Genomic DNA, 14,734 nt, shown 5'->3' with positions numbered 1-14,734 from the left:
CAGCATTGCCCACCCCTCCTCCTGCCTTGCCACCTTCCCTCCTTCTGCATGCCCTGGATGGGGGTGGGGCCCCCTCTGGCCCACCCCATGGCCTCCGCTCTCTCCGCCTGTTTAGAAGTAAGAGAAAGTCAACCTTGCAGAGGGAAGGTGGCATCCATTGGTCCACTGGGCACGAACAAAACCAGCATCCTTTCCTTGGGTTCTCTGGGTTGGCAGCTTTCAGCGATTCTCAGTCCCCGATGGCTCCCTTGGACCCAGATCTCTCTCTCTCTCCCCCTCTCTCTCTTTCTTTCTCTCTCTTTCTCTCTCCCTGTCTCTCTCTCTCTCTCTTTTCTTACTGTTACACTAATCAGATCCCTTCTCTTTCTCTCCTTCCACTAATCAGATCCCATCTCTCTCTCTCTCTCTCTCTCTCTCTCTCTCTCTTTCTCTCTTTTCTTACTGTTACACTAATCAGATCTCTTTCTCTCCTTCCACTAATCAGATCCATCTCTCTCTCCCTCTCTTTCTCTCTCCCTCTCTCTCTCTTTCTCTCTTTTCTTACTGTTACACTAATCAGATCTCTTTCTCTCCTTCCACTAATCAGATCCATCTCTCTCTCCCTCTCTTTCTCTCTCCCTCTCTCTCTCTTTCTCTCTTTTCTTACTGTTACACTAATCAGATCACCTCTTTCTCTCTCCTTCCTCTTCCACTAATCAGATCCCATCTCTCTTTCTCTCTCTCTCTCTCTCTGTTTCTCTCTCACACACTCTCTCACTTTTTCCTTCCTCTTCCACTAATCAGACCCTCCCTCTCTTTCTCTCTCGCTCTGTCTCTCTTGCTCTGTCTGTGTATGTGTGTGTGTGTCTTCTTTCCTCTTCCACTAATCAGATCCCCCTCTTTTTCTCCCTCTCTGTCTCTGTCTCTCACTCACTCACTCACTCTTTCCTTCCTCCTCTACTAATCAGATTCCCTCCTCTCTCTATTTTCTTCCTCCCTTCCTCCCTCCCTCCCTTCCTTCCTCTGCCCTGCCATCAAGGTAAAGGGTGATCCTTCTCTCTATTTCCTTCCTTCCTTCCTCCCTTCCTTCCTCCCTCCCTCCCTTCCTTCCTTCCTTCCTCTGCCCTGCCATCAAGGTGAAGGGTGATCCTTCTCTCTATTTCCTTCCTTCCTTCCTTCCTTCCTTCCTTCCTCTGCCCTGCCATCAAGGTAAAGGGTGATCCTTCTCTCTATTTCCTTCCTTCCTTCCTTCCTTCCTTCCTTCCTTCCTCTGCCCTGCCATCAAGGTGAAGGGTGATCCTTCTCTCTATTTCCTTCCTTCCTCCCTCCCTCCCTTCCTTCCTTCCTTCCTCTGCCCTGCCATCAAGGTAAAGGGTGATCCTTCTCTCTATTTCCTTCCTTCCTTCCTCCCTTCCTTCCTCCCTCCCTCCCTTCCTTCCTTCCTTCCTCTGCCCTGCCATCAAGGTGAAGGGTGATCCTTCTCTCTATTTCCTTCCTTCCTTCCTTCCTTCCTTCCTCTGCCCTGCCATCAAGGTGAAGGGTGATCCTTCTCTCTATTTCCTTCCTTCCTTCCTTCCTTCCTTCCTTCCTCTGCCCTGCCATCAAGGTGAAGGGTGATCCTTCTCTCTATTTCCTTCCTTCCTTCCTTCCTTCCTTCCTCTGCCCTGCCATCAAGGTGAAGGGTGATCCTTCTCTCTATTTCCTTCCTTCCTCCCTCCCTCCCTTCCTTCCTTCCTCTGCCCTGCCATCAAGGTAAAGGGTGATCCTTCTCTCTATTTCCTTCCTTCCTTCCTTCCTTCCTCTGCCCTGCCATCAAGGTGAAGGGTGATCCTTGGGGTGGGGTCTTTCCTGCCTTTTCCCTTCTCCGGAGCATGCAGGTGGGTTCCCTGCCATCCATTCCCAGGCGAAGGGGGGGGGGTTCAGCCCTGTCTAACAGTTCCCCCCCCAGCTGCTGGGCCACACCCCCTGCCAGGTGAAGCGGAGGGGGGGGATGAGCCCCTCTCCCTGCCCCTTCCTGGCAGTGAGTCTTTTGATCCAGACAGCAAGGGGGGATTCCTGCCCAGCTGCATGGCAGGCTTGTGACCCTTCCTCTGGGCTCCCCCCTCCTCTTCCCCACGTCAAACTTTGGGGGGGTCTCCCGGAGAGCATCTGGAATCAGGAAGCCCCTTTCGAGGTTTTCTGAAGAGGCAGCGTTAAAAGGAGAGAGGGTAAAAATTCTCCCTGCCGATGCCCGGGGGTCTTCCTGCCCACCTGTCCCCCCTTTCTCACGGCCTTTCCTGGCTGGCTCAGGGAGGAGGAGGAGGAGGAGCCCAGCCTGCTGAGCCAGCTGCCTGCCACTCACCCACCCCCCCAACCTCCTGAGTGTTCCCCACATCCCCTTGTGGCTGCCCTCGGCCTCTTGCCCGCGAGGACCCCGGCTCGTGGCAGAAGGGCTCCCGCTGGTCTCTTGCCTGGCATCTGGCAGAGCCATTGGCTATTTGGCTTGCAGGGTCCCCCGGAGTTCATCTAGCGGGACCCTCTGCAAGATGCTTTGCGATGCCCCATTGGGAACTTGCAAGCGTCCAGCGTGGGAATTCTAGCACTGTTTCTTCCGTGTCTCTCCGCAGCCTGAGACAGCCGGGTGCCTCGTCCTTGCCTGCCCCGGGACCACGGAAGGTTTGGGATGCGGGCACAGCAGCCTCCCCTCGGTGGGCGCCGCCTCTGGCTTGCCCCACTCGGCAGCTCCGCCCCAGGACCCCTGATTTGTGCCAGTTTCCTGCTCTCCTCCACCAGGGAGCCCAGAAGGACTGCCCCTCTTGATGGCCTCTGGAGGGCCCAGGAAATGGAAGAGGCTGGCCCTCCTTGGGTCCATTGGGACCCAGGCAATGGAGCTGTTTATGCTGCCCCTTAAAAGGGTTACAAGGGAGGGCCCCTCCCAATCGTTTGCCACTTCTCCTGCTCCAGCCGCTTTGCCCCATGGCTCTGGTGGGGCTACCTCGGCTCCCCCCCCCCCCCAGCCTGCTTCCCTTCTCCCCTCCCCCTGGCCAGGCCCTTCCCTCCCTTTCCTCAGCTGGTGCGGGTCCATCACACACACACCCAGGTTTTGCTAGGGGTCCCTTCCCCTGCCCTCTATGTGGTCTAGCCACATTGGGGTCCTTTTGGTCCCACCTGGAATGTGGCTTTGTGGGGGGGGGGGGCACTTCCTGGGCACCGAAACTGGGCCTGGAAGGAGGTTAGAGGGGGGAGGGGGCCGTTCAGGAGAGGGAGGGGGCAGTCAGGGGGGGGGGGTTTGGGGTGGGTGGGAGAAGCTTGGCCAACCCAATGCAGAAGAGAGGCCTGCTTCCCGCATCCGGGGGGGGGGGGCAGCTGGAGGGGGGGCTGCCTTTGCCCTCCTGGCAGGGACGGCAGAGAGAGGGGGAGACCGGGGGGGGGGGAGTCGGAGCCGAGCGCTGGCTAATTACCCTTCCGAGCCTGTCGTGTAAATTAAGGGCTAATTAGAGGCAGAGTCGGTGTCACGGTTTTACACATGTTTTTGTGGCGCTGAACCTGGATTGGGGGGGGGGGGCGGCCAGCGGAGCAAATCGGTGCAGCCCTGAGAACCAGGGGGGCTAAGGGCCGAGCGGGGGCTGGAGTGGGGTTCCCCCCCCCCAACTGCCGGCAAGGGTCTCTCGCAGGCCTCCCCTGCTAGGTCAGTGCCCCCCCCCCCCGGAGAAGGAGAAGGTTGGGGTCCCAGGGCAGATCCTATCAGGAGGCCAATTTGGGGGGGGGTCTTGGCTGGCTAGAGCTTTCCGAAGGAGCCTTCCTGAAGAGGCTTAAGTGAGGGGGGGGAGAGGAGGGGGGGCTCGTTCTCTCGTTAAGCTGCAGTGCCCCCCCCCTCCGTCTTTAACCTTCTCCCCACCCCCGTGAGCAAAGCCTTTCAGGTGTGCAGCCGGGCGTCTCCTGGCTTCCAAGGAGTCAAACGCTGCCCCCCCCTCTCCCCCCAGGTCAGACTGGATGCTTCCTCTCCTGTGGCAACCCCTGTCTAGGCAGGCCGTGCCCTTCCGTGGGGCTGCTGGAGCCCCCTGCCGCCTGTTGCCGCTGCCCGTCCAGCCCTTCCCAGTCCTGTCTTGGTTCCCCCCAAACCCCTCGAACGGCTGCCCTGTGGGACCCATTTGGCCCCGATTCATGCTTCCTGCTAAGTGGCCTCCAAGGCCGACCGAGATCCTGGCAGAAAGCAGGAGGCACGAAGGACGAGGCCGCCCCCGTCGACCCCCCCCCTCCACCTCCACCGGTTTTGCCAGGGGAGGCTGAGCCGAAGGCTCTTCCGAAGCCCAGCGTGGTCTCCCAGGGGCGGCTGGAAGGGCAGCAGCCCAGCCGCTAGCCTGTCTCTCTGGCTTCCCCGCAGGCGCCCCCCATTCGGCCAGCAGCACCTCCCTGCACTCGGAGCGCTCGGGCAGCGGCACCAACCTGGGCGCCTTCAGCCTGAAGCCGGAAGGCAGCGGCATTCACCAGCGGTCCTACTCGGTCTCCAGTGCTGACCAGTGGAGCGAAGCGGTGGCGATGCCCGGGGCCACGGCCAGCGTGGGTGAGTGGCGTGTCCGCGGGAGAGGAGACTCTAGGCGCCGGGAAACGGGGGGATTTGCACGGAGGCCCGTCTTCAGCTTCCCCAGTCGAAGAAAACCCTCGGCTTAGTGGTCCCCTTGGGATGGCCCCCCTGTTTATGTGGGTCTGGGGCTGGAGTGGGGGCACGGATGCGCCCCTGCTGGCTCTCTGGGGAGGGAGGTGACTCAGGTGCCCACTCTCGGCTGCCCAGTGCCGGGTTTCCTCCCAGGGTGCCCCTTTTGTTCGGTGCCACCCACCCACCCACCCGCCTGCAACCCACTGCTGGACCTCAACCGCCTGTTCCCTCCCCCTCCCCCCCTCTGGGAGCCTGCACAGGTGCCTTCTCCGAATCCTCCTCAGAGGGAGGAGCCAGGCTGGCCCCAGATGCTAGGGGGGTGGCTGAGCCCCTCCAAACCCAGGGCAGCAGGGCCAGGAGACCCTCCGGCTGCCCAGTGCTGGGCTAGACCGGCAGGCGGCTGAGCCGAGCACACCAAAGCCCCCGCCACTGCCGTTGCCTCTCGCCTCGCCCGCCTCCCCGTTTCAGGACAGTTGAGTGAATTAAAATAATTCATACATTTCCCAACGCAGCCACTTTGCCGAATTGGAAAATAAATGCTTCTGTGCGGCATCCATCACTCGGTGCTTCCTGGCTCGGCCGGCACAGTAAAAAAGCCGTTAAACGCACATCAAGAGCGAAGCCGCCTTTCCGCAATGCCTCCTCGCCCCCTTGTCGTTCTCATTAGCGCGGCAGCCGCCCCCGCCTCCCTCCCAGGGGCTTTCGCAGTTTAAAGAGAGCCTCTTTATGATCATTACCGGAGTCCGACTGCGCCGACGCCATTTGGAGCTGGGGAGGCTCCTCATTTGTAACTGTGAAAAACTATCAATTTCAGCGCGCCTGGCGCAGCGCCTCCATCATTGGCCCATCAGCTCCCTGCTGGAAGCGAATTAATCAGACTGTTACTGCTGATGGGGCAGAGCGAGCGGGCGAGGGAGCGGGCGGCGGCGGTGGTGGTGGCAGGAGACAGGCAGCCAGGGCAGAGGGCCCGGCCGGTCCTGCAGCCGTCTGGGGAACGCCTGCCCTGCTCGGAGGCCGGGCCGGCCGGTGGAGGAGGGAGGAGGAGCTGGCCAGTGGCCGGAGAGAGCTGCAGGCTCCCTGGGGGGAATTCTGTGCTGGGAATTGAGCCCCCCCCCCCGCCCCTCAGCAGAGCCACTCTCGGCTTCAGTGGGAGCTGGTGAATGTGGGGTTAGGAGTCTGGAGGAGGCGGGGGTCTTGCCTCCTTCCCAAAAGACGGGGGGAGCATTGGAGACCCCCTCAGCCCGGGCTCTCCTGCCCTGACCCCAAAGGCCAGTGGAGGATCTCCCCATTGGGGGCCCCAATTCACCCTGCATAAGCACAGCCCCAGTGCTGGGGGGCCGGTGGAGGGGCAGTGTGACCGACGGCAGCCAGGAGAGGGAGGGGCTTGCCCTTCAGGCTCCGTGGCTGCTCTCCCTCTCTGTCTCACCCACACAGGTGCCCTTCGGCTGCCCCGCTGGGGGTCCCATGGCCAGGCTAGGTGGGATTGGCCCCCTCTGCCTGCTCCTGGGTGCTCGGAGTGGGGCGAGGGCTGCTAGGAGCCCCCGGGGGGCTTGACCCACACCCAACACTGCCGTGGGGGAAGGACTGACACCCCCTCCCCCCTCCCGCCTTTGAGCACATGGACTTTGCCGGGGGGGGGGGGATGAGAGGACAGTGCTGGTGGAAGGATGGTGCTGGCTCCCCCCTCTCCCTGCCCCTCTGCCCCTGGGAGGGGGGCCCTGGGCCCCGTCGGCACTGGCGGGGCGGCTTCCTCCCGGCGCTGATTGGAGGCACTTGGCTCTCCGCGGCTGGAAGTGAATGTCAGCGTTCTGATTTTGTTGCTGGTCTCTAATGAAATTTGACATTTAATGGTGAGAGCCGTGGCGGCGTATGTGTGTGTGTGTGCGTGCGTGCGCACGGGTGTGCGGGTGTGATCGAGCTTGATTAGTGCACTCTAATTGACAGTAATTAGCCAGCTCCCTGATTGTTTCTAATTCTGCTATTAATTGTAAGGAACAGTATGATTGAGGATATGCTTGGCGCATGGCAGCTAGCGACGTGTCTCTCCGCCGCCCTGGCAGGGGTCTGCCGAGGCCCTGGCTGGCAGCGGGAGCCCTTTCGGTGGGGCCTGACTCTTTGCTTCTCCCCCCCCCTTTCTCCCCTCCCCCCTCCAGCCAACGGTGCCAGCGACTCCCTCACTTCCAGCCCCAACGTCTCCAGCACTGCAAGCCCCAAGTTGGAGCCGCCGCCCTCCCCTCATGCCAACCGGAAGAAGCACCGTCGGAAAAAGAGCACGGGTACGGGCCGACCCGACGGGGCGGGCAGCGTGGCTGAAGGTGAGCTCGCAGGGGAGCGGCCTCTGGTGGGAGGAGCCGGGCACAGGCCGGGGCTTCCAGGGCTGGGGCACCTGGGAAGTCCTCCCCCCATCTCTGCCCTGTGGCCCCGGCCTGTGCCAGTGACGGCGTCTGAGCTCTCCCCTGGGGGTTGGAGGCAGCCCGGGGAGGGGGGAGGGGAGGGAGGTTCACACCGACAGGGCTGAAAGTGTTGCCAATGAGGGTTGTGAGCCTCCCCCGGCACAGTCGCCGGGGTTTCTGGGAGGAGCCGCTTAGTGCATGGTTTCCCGGGTTCAAACGACTCCATTCAACGCCCGTTGACCCAACAAGCTGCGTTGACAGCGGGGCGTCGGTGGGAAGCCACCCGGGGCTTTGGGCTGGCGAAGGGCTGTGCTGGCAGCCCCCAGCCTAAAGTTGGCACCCTGGGAGGAGAGCGGGCGAGGCCTGGGGATGAATTGCCATCCCTTTCTCTCACTTAGGAGCTAATCAGATGGGGGAGGGGGTGCGCCATGAATCTTCCGTGCTCTGAAGGGTCATAAATCACAACACACACACACACACACACTCACACACACAGAGGCTCCTGCTCTTCCCATAGGCATGTTTTTTAAAGTGGCTGGCATCCACCCCGCCAGTTGACATGCCCCTGGCCTTGGGTGTTTTTTTGGGGAGGGGGGGGCTGGCATCATCTGCAAGAGCCTCCGAGGGCTATCAAAGCTGGGGGCACAGCCAGTGGGGCCCGAAAGAGAGGGAAGGGGGCAGAAGGCATTCCCACCCACCCTGCCAAGGAGGACCGGCTGACGGCCTTCCTCCATCCTGTCCTGCTGTGATCTCTCTGCCACGGGGTGGGCTTGGGCGGGGCCCCCTTCAAACCTCCCTCCTCTGCCACCGGCCACCGCTCCCCAATGGACCACCCTCCCTTCTGCGGAGGTGGGGGGCTCTTGCTGTTCTCCCCACCCTCCACAGTCTCCCGTGGCTTCGCCCCCCCCCCCCCCGTGCCGTGCCTTGCCGGGTGGGGGAAAGCAAGAAGGGCAGGGGGGGGGGGGTCCCACTGCATTAATACAGGTTGCGAATATTGGGTTTAATGAGCTGCAAAATGAGGCGGCAGCCGAGCGAGGTTAACAAATGGGCCCCCGCCTCACGCAGGTCCCCACAACACCCCCCCCCCCCGGTGGCTGGCAGAGTCCCCGGCAAGCCTTTTGTGCCAGGGGAGGGGCAACCCTGACCCTCCTTTCCCCTCCTACAGGGCTGGGGTAGTGGGACCTGCAGGGGACCCCACCGCCAGGGCAGACATCGGCACACACACACACACACACACACACACACACATCCCACACGCAGATCCAGGGGAGTGGGCTCCATCCCGGTGGTGTGTGCGGATGGCCCGTGGGCGCCACACTGCGGGAAGTGCCCCGAGGTGGCAGCCTTGGCCGGCGGGGGCCGCTTGACCTGGCTCTCCTGCTTCCTTGGCGGTGCCCCCGCTAATTTCCTCCTCGTTTGGAGGGCTTGTTGCCGTGGCAGCGTGGGAGACGAGGTCGCTGGGTGAACACCCATTAACGGTGGTGGCCGCCATAGCCGAGCTGCAGTGCCACCCTCAAGAGGCTTTCGCTCCGTGAAGCACCATCCAGGAAGAATCAGGCGACACGGCTGCCCCCAGCCCTTCTTCCTCCCTCTGCCCACCGATTCTGCCCGCCCGCCTGCTCCCCCATCATCCAGGCCACCACCTGGGGAGGGGAGGGGGGTGGCTCGCCAGTGCCAAGTCCTGAGCTGCGCTGCCCCTCTCCGCTCCGCCACCCCTCCCCCGTCTCCCATCAAATTACGCAAATGTTCCTCTAATTTCTCAGTTGGTCAGTCACCGAGCTAATGAGTTGAAAGGGGGGGGGGTTGCCCCTGGGCTCCCAGGAATGCAATGCGAGGGGGGGGACGGAGAGGGCTGTGTAATGAAGTGCTGCTGGTGCACGGGCAGCCCCCCACTCCCCAGCCCGGCCCACCCCACCATCGTCCCCCAGGCCCGCCATCCTGCAAGCCAAGCTCTTCCCCAAAACCCTGGGAGTGGGGCGGGAGGCACAGACCAAGGCTGCCCAGGATGCCAGCAGGGCTCAACTGGGCTCAGGACAGGATTCGGGCAGCTCCAGAGGCGGGCACCAGCCACAGAGGGAAAAGGGGAGTGTGTGTGGATCTGCAGTGGGCCTCCTCCGTCTCCCGCCTGTCCCGTCGGAAAGCCCGGAAGCCTTCCTGGCACTTGCCTGGCACTTACCCTTCGGCTGGGCCTGGTGGTCTCCTGGGGCTCCCTTGCGAGCTCTGCCCCTGCATGGCGATCGGGAAAGGGACGGGTGAACCCGGGAAATGATGGTGCCACTTCTTAAAACTGGTCTAAAAATCGGTGCCTTGGTGCCACCAGACCTCGGTGCCCTTCCGAAGGCGTTTCTGGGCCTCGGACCCCCCGCCTCTCCACTGCCCTTTCAGGCAAGGCCCCTTGAGGAGAGGCCTCTGCAGTAGAGAGGGGAGGGGGCTGCTGGAGGGTCCCCTGGGTATTCTTTTGTCCTCCGGGCAAAGGGGCTGGCAGAGCGGAAGAAGTGGGGACGCAGCTCTCTGAGCTCCGGTGGGGAAACTGAGGCCGCTCCCCCCCCTCCCTCCTGCAGACCAAGAGGAGAGCTTCGAGTTCATCGTGGTCTCCCTGACTGGACAGTCGTGGCTCTTTGAGGCCTCCACGGCCGAGGAACGGGAGCTGTGGGTGCAAGCCATCGAGAGCCAGATCCTGGCCAGCCTGCAGGGCTGCGAGAGCAGCAAGCACAAGGTGTGTGTGCGTGTGTGTGTGTGCGTGTGTGTGTGTGTGTGTCGGGACACAGCTCACCATTTGGGCCTGTTGGCTCTGCCCCTTGATCCCGGCCACAGGGCTCTCAGGCCCAGCAGATCCACCAGAGGACCCCCACCCTCTCGGTCTGCCCCCGGTGGCTCCAATGTGGGAGGGGGCTCCTTCCTCCCGGCCCACCAGGCAGAGCCTGACCTCCGTTGTCTTTCAGTCGCGGCTGGGCAGCCACAGCGACGCGGTCGCCCTCCAGTCCATCCGCACCGTCCGGGGCAACGGCTTCTGCGTAGACTGCGACGCGGCCAGTGAGTAGCCGGGGGTGGGGTGGCCGAGGGCCTCCGGGGTGGGCGGGTGGCAGGGCTGGGGAGTTGGGGGGGAACAGAGGGGGATCTCCAGGCTCATGGGCAGCTGGGCAACATCCCAGGGTGAAGCTGGGAGGACCAAGGCTAGGGATGGATGGGGAGGGCCCGGAAAGACCCCAGTGGAGGGGCTCCCTTGGGGGCATCTGGAGGCAGGGAAGGAAACCTGAACGGGGGGGAGGGGGTCCTGGCAGCCGGGCTGACCCTCTCCCCCCCCCCCCAGATCCTGACTGGGCCAGCCTGAACCTGGGGGCTCTCATTTGCATCGAGTGCTCCGGCATCCACCGCCACCTGGGCACGCACCTCTCACGCGTCCGCTCCCTGGACCTGGACGACTGGCCGCTGGAGCTGGTGACGGTCATGACGGCCATCGGGAACGCCCTGGCCAACTCGGTCTGGGAAGGCGCCACCAAGAGCTACTCCAAGCCGGGCCCGGAGAGCTGCAGGTAGGCCGGACGGCCGCCCTTCCCTGCCCCCACCCCCCTCCCTCCCACGAGGGGCCTTGGGTGTCCAGGGAAGCCTGGAGCTGGCTCTGCTGGGAGGAAACCCTGGGCGAAGGAGGGGAGGCAGGGGAGGATGTAGGAGAGGGTCCCCCCTCCCCATGGGCCCATTCCCTGCCCCACCCAGGCCTTCGTGCCGCTTGGCCTTCCGCCCCTTTCCAGCCCCCCGCTCTGCCCCTGGAGCAGGGGAGGGGGCAGAGGGCAACTTCAGGGGCTGGGGTGGTGGGGGGCAGCTCTGGAAGGAGAAAGGCGGGGCCTGCGGGGGGGGGCACGGAGGCGGGTGCCACCCGGCCAGGACAGAAACTTAGACTGGGAGGGGGAAGCCGTACGGCCCTTGAAGGAAGGGTACTGTATCCAGGCAGTCCTCAGCTTCACGACAGTTCGTTTAGTGACCGAAGTTACGACGGTACTGAAAAAAGGGACTTGTGACCATTTTTCACCTTTACGACCGTTGAAGTCTCCCCGCAGTCCCATGATTTCTATTGGGACGTTTGGCAACTGGCTTCATACTTACGACAGGCGGGGCATCTTTCGCGACTTTCTGACCAGCAAAGTCAAGGGGGGAGCCCGACTCACTTAACAACCAGGTGACCAGCTACAGAACTGCAGTCATTCGCTTAACGACCGTGGGGAGAAAAGTCACTTCAGAAATTTCTCCCTTGGCAGCCTAAATTCTGGGCTCAATTTGGGGCGGGGGGAGGGTGGCAGGAATCGGTGGGCAATTAAACTGAATTCTTGGGGAAAATAGAAAGAGAGAAAACGTGGTGTGTGGCAGAAAGTCTGAGCCGTGTGAATTGTGGGGTCTCTTAGGCCCCCCCCCCAGCAGAGGGTCAGAGGGAAGGCGGACTCCTTCTGGGGAGGAGGGGCTCGGCTGGAGACCCCTGCGGACGGACCGTAGCCCCCCCCAAAGAGGCCATTTGCCCAAAAGGAGGGAAGAAGAAACACACACACACACAGACCGGCTGGAGGGGGTCTCAACAGGGTTGGAAGTCCGGACGGCACTGAAACTTTGCCCTCAGTCCTCACACTTACAACCATCACGGTGTCCTCCCATCACAAGATTTGTTATTAAGCCAATCCCTGCAGCTGTCCATTTAATCAGGCGGTCGTTAAGCGGATCTGGCTTCTTTGCTCAGCTGAAGGTCGCAAAACGGGGGAACACCCCCCCCCTTCTGGGACACGGCGACCGTCATAAATACGAGCCACTTGCCAGGCGCTGGATCCTGTGGCCACAGGGAGGCCACAACGATCGTTAAGTGTGAACAATTCATAAGTCGCTTTTTCAGTCACCTTCGAACGGTCACTAAACGAACGGTCGGAAGTGTAGGACTCAAAAGAGCATCTAAGGATTGTTAGGAAGCCCCGTGGTGGTGGAAGTCACGGGAGAGAGGTCAATTGGGGGGGGGGTCTCCCTGTTGGGCAGCCGATGGATTCCCTGGAGAAAGGAACAGGGGGGGCGGGGGGGCTCCACTTCTGAGTGTTGCTTTCCCTATCAGGACCACCAGGGTGGACTCCTCCCCCCCCCCCATTTTTGGGTCTGCCCATCATCTTTTGAGAACCAATTTTTGCTCTCAAAAGCGGGACGGCAGCTCTAAGCCCGGGGACCTTCTGGGCTCCCCCCCCCCCACCTCAAGCGTCCAGTTCAGTTGCTGGAGATCCTCCCGGTTCGGCTGAACTGCTCAGGACGATGGTCGCTGGTTCTGTGAACCGGCAGTTTAAAAAAAGGCTTCCAAGGAGATCATCGGACCCCCCCCCCCCCCCCCCCCCCCCCCGCTTTTTAAAGCATTTTTTCCCTGCCGGTTGGGGCGAATAGCCAGGAAAAAAAAGATGTTTTAAAAAGTGGGGAAAGGTTGGCCACGCCCACCCAGACACATGACCCCCCCTCCACTAAGCCACGCCCAAAATTTACATTTCCCCACTGCTGGGAGTCCTGGGTGAAGGCTGTGGGGAGGCAGCGGAGAGAAAGGGGCTCCGGACTTAGGTGGGGAGGGGGCTCTTCTTCATCCAGGAGGGGGAGAATTTTCTGTGGAGATTTTGGGCAGTGCTGGGTGTTGAGGCAGCCGGCAGGACTGCTCCCCCAGCTGTGTCCGTCCATCCCTTGGCTGTCCGTCCAGCCCAGCCGTTCAGAGCCGTTTTCGGCTGATGTTCCCAAAGATGGTGGCCGTCAGAGTGGGGGGAGGGGGCTGCTCTTGCTGCCCCTTGGGTTGCCCTCCTGGGCCGCCTCTGGTGGCAGCAGTGGGCCCTGTCCTGCTCGCCCCCTTCTTCTGGCCACCTGTGGGGGATGCGACGGGAGGGGCATTCCTTTGCTCTGAGTCCATGAGTCTCACAGACACACACAGACACGGCTCCGGCCCTCTGCATGGGGGGGGGGGACGGGGAGGCATCAGCCAGCTGCCCAGGATGGGAAGGCAGAGGGTTAAGGCGGGCCCCAGCCGGGCGGCCCAAGGGAGGGCTTCGGCCTTGTCTGGCCGGGCCTGTCACTCACTCATCCGGACACCCAGACAAGAGGCCTTTCTGACGGGGGACTTATCAGCGCTGGCCTGGGGGTCTAGGGGATGGGGTGGGGGAGCCGAGCATGCTCAGTGGAGGGCGGCTGAGCAGATAGAGATGGATAGAATAGGAGGCAGATAGCCGGGTGCCGGCAGCATCGATCCCCCCCCCCCCTTTGTGTGCGAGAGATGGAGGCCGCGATATTTCCACGGTGCCCGTCTCCTCCGTCCCGGCCTTTCCAGCTGGGGACTCTAGATAGCAGCAGGGGGTCTCTGGGGGAGGGCGGCAGGCGGGGTTCCGGACGCCTCCCCAAGCCTCCCTCCGTCCCGTCCCCCCCCGTCTGCAGGGAAGAGAAGGAGCGCTGGATCCGGGCCAAGTACGAGCAGAAGCTCTTCCTGGCCCCCCTGCCCCACTCGGACGTCCCCCTCGGGCAGCAGCTGCTGCGGGCGGTGGTAGAGGACGACCTGCGGACGGTGGTGCTGCTCTTGGCCCACGGCTCCAAGGAGGAGGTGAACGAGACCTACGGCGACGGGGACGGCCGGACGGCACTGCACCTGTCCTGCGCCATGGCCAACGTGGTCTTCACCCAGCTGCTCATCTGGGTAAGAAGACACCCCCCCTCCCTCCCCCCCCTCCCCCCCCTGCCCCTCCCTCCAACACTGCAAAAGTCTTCCCTGCCCCCCCCCCCCGACACTCGCACTGGAAGGGCCTCCTCCGAGCTTCCTTCTCATCCCTGCAGTACGGCGTGGACGTGAAGAGCCGGGACGCCCGTGGCCTGACACCCCTTGGCTACGCGCGCCGTGCCGGCAGCCAGGAGTGCGTGGAGATGCTGCTGCAGCACGGCTGCCCCGGCGAAGCCCCCGTGGGCAGCCTGACCCCGAGCCTGCCTCGCCGGAACCTCAACAACAACGCCTCCGGCACTCCGCACTCCGAACTGGGCTGCCCTGTGCGGGGCCCAAGTCCCTGAGAGGCCCCCTACCCACGGCTCTCGGCAGGCAGAGCCCAGCGGTCCTGCCCCCCCACCCCCCCACCTTTCTTTGCGGGCCCAGAGGGACTAGAGTTTCTTGGATGGGGTCCTCTCCCCCCAGCCCAAGAGAAAGGGCAAGTGGACTCCACTGGGGGCGCTGAGGAGCCCCCTTGTCTCCCCCCCATTCCTCCTCCCAGCCCCACTCCAGGGGTCAGTCCCCCCTCCCCCTTGCTTCTCCCAGGACCTGCTGCAGTTCCTCAGCCTGATGTGGGGATTCGGGGAGGGGGAGAGGAGGGGGCGGTTTCAATGCTGGCGGAGCTCCCCCAGCGACCCCCCCCCCTCCGTTTCAAGTCACTTGTGTATAAAGTGTACATTGGAAATATTTATATGACAGTCTGTAAATAAGGTTTGCTGCCCTGTTCTGTGTGTGTGTGTGTGTGTGTCTCTGCGTGGAAGTGTGAGAGAATGTTCCCCTCCCCCACCCCCACCCCCCCAGCAGAGAAGCTGCAGAATAAAGGAAGAGCTTCACTCGGAACCCACCGAGGCCTCTGCAGTCACTTTTGTCGTCCTTCACGGAGGGGGGGGGGCACAGGGGACTCCTAGCCAGAGACCTTCAAGCCTTGGGGGGCAATGGCTGCCCCCACCCCAATAGCCGCCCTCCCTTTGCTTTGGGGGCTCTCCA

At 62.6% G+C, this 14,734-nt stretch overlaps 1 protein-coding gene across 3 annotated transcripts in view; it reads left to right on the top strand.

The window, feature by feature from the left end:
• Positions 1–14,591, top strand: part of AGAP3 (ArfGAP with GTPase domain, ankyrin repeat and PH domain 3) — a 45,262-nt gene extending 30,671 nt beyond the window's left edge. For 2 of the 3 annotated variants that reach the window (XM_032235464.1, XM_032235462.1), the window contains exons 12-18: positions 4,343–4,522; positions 6,769–6,930; positions 9,570–9,724; positions 9,951–10,041; positions 10,319–10,541; positions 13,432–13,687; positions 13,825–14,591. In XM_032235464.1, the coding sequence (XP_032091355.1) occupies positions 4,343–4,522; positions 6,769–6,930; positions 9,570–9,724; positions 9,951–10,041; positions 10,319–10,541; positions 13,432–13,687; positions 13,825–14,052 (1,295 nt within the window). In that variant the 3' untranslated portion in view covers positions 14,053–14,591. The remainder of the gene's footprint in view (positions 1–4,342; positions 4,523–6,768; positions 6,931–9,569; positions 9,725–9,950; positions 10,042–10,318; positions 10,542–13,431; positions 13,688–13,824) is intronic. The other variant, XM_032235463.1, reaches the window with a different exon arrangement.
• The last annotated feature ends 143 nt before the right edge of the window (positions 14,592–14,734 follow it).

The sequence above is a fragment of the Thamnophis elegans genome, chromosome Z (assembly GCF_009769535.1).
Source record: "Thamnophis elegans isolate rThaEle1 chromosome Z, rThaEle1.pri, whole genome shotgun sequence".
NCBI lineage: Eukaryota > Metazoa > Chordata > Lepidosauria > Squamata > Colubridae > Thamnophis > Thamnophis elegans.
Note: the sequence above shows the minus strand (reverse complement) of the source record. Positions and strands in the feature narration are given on the sequence as shown.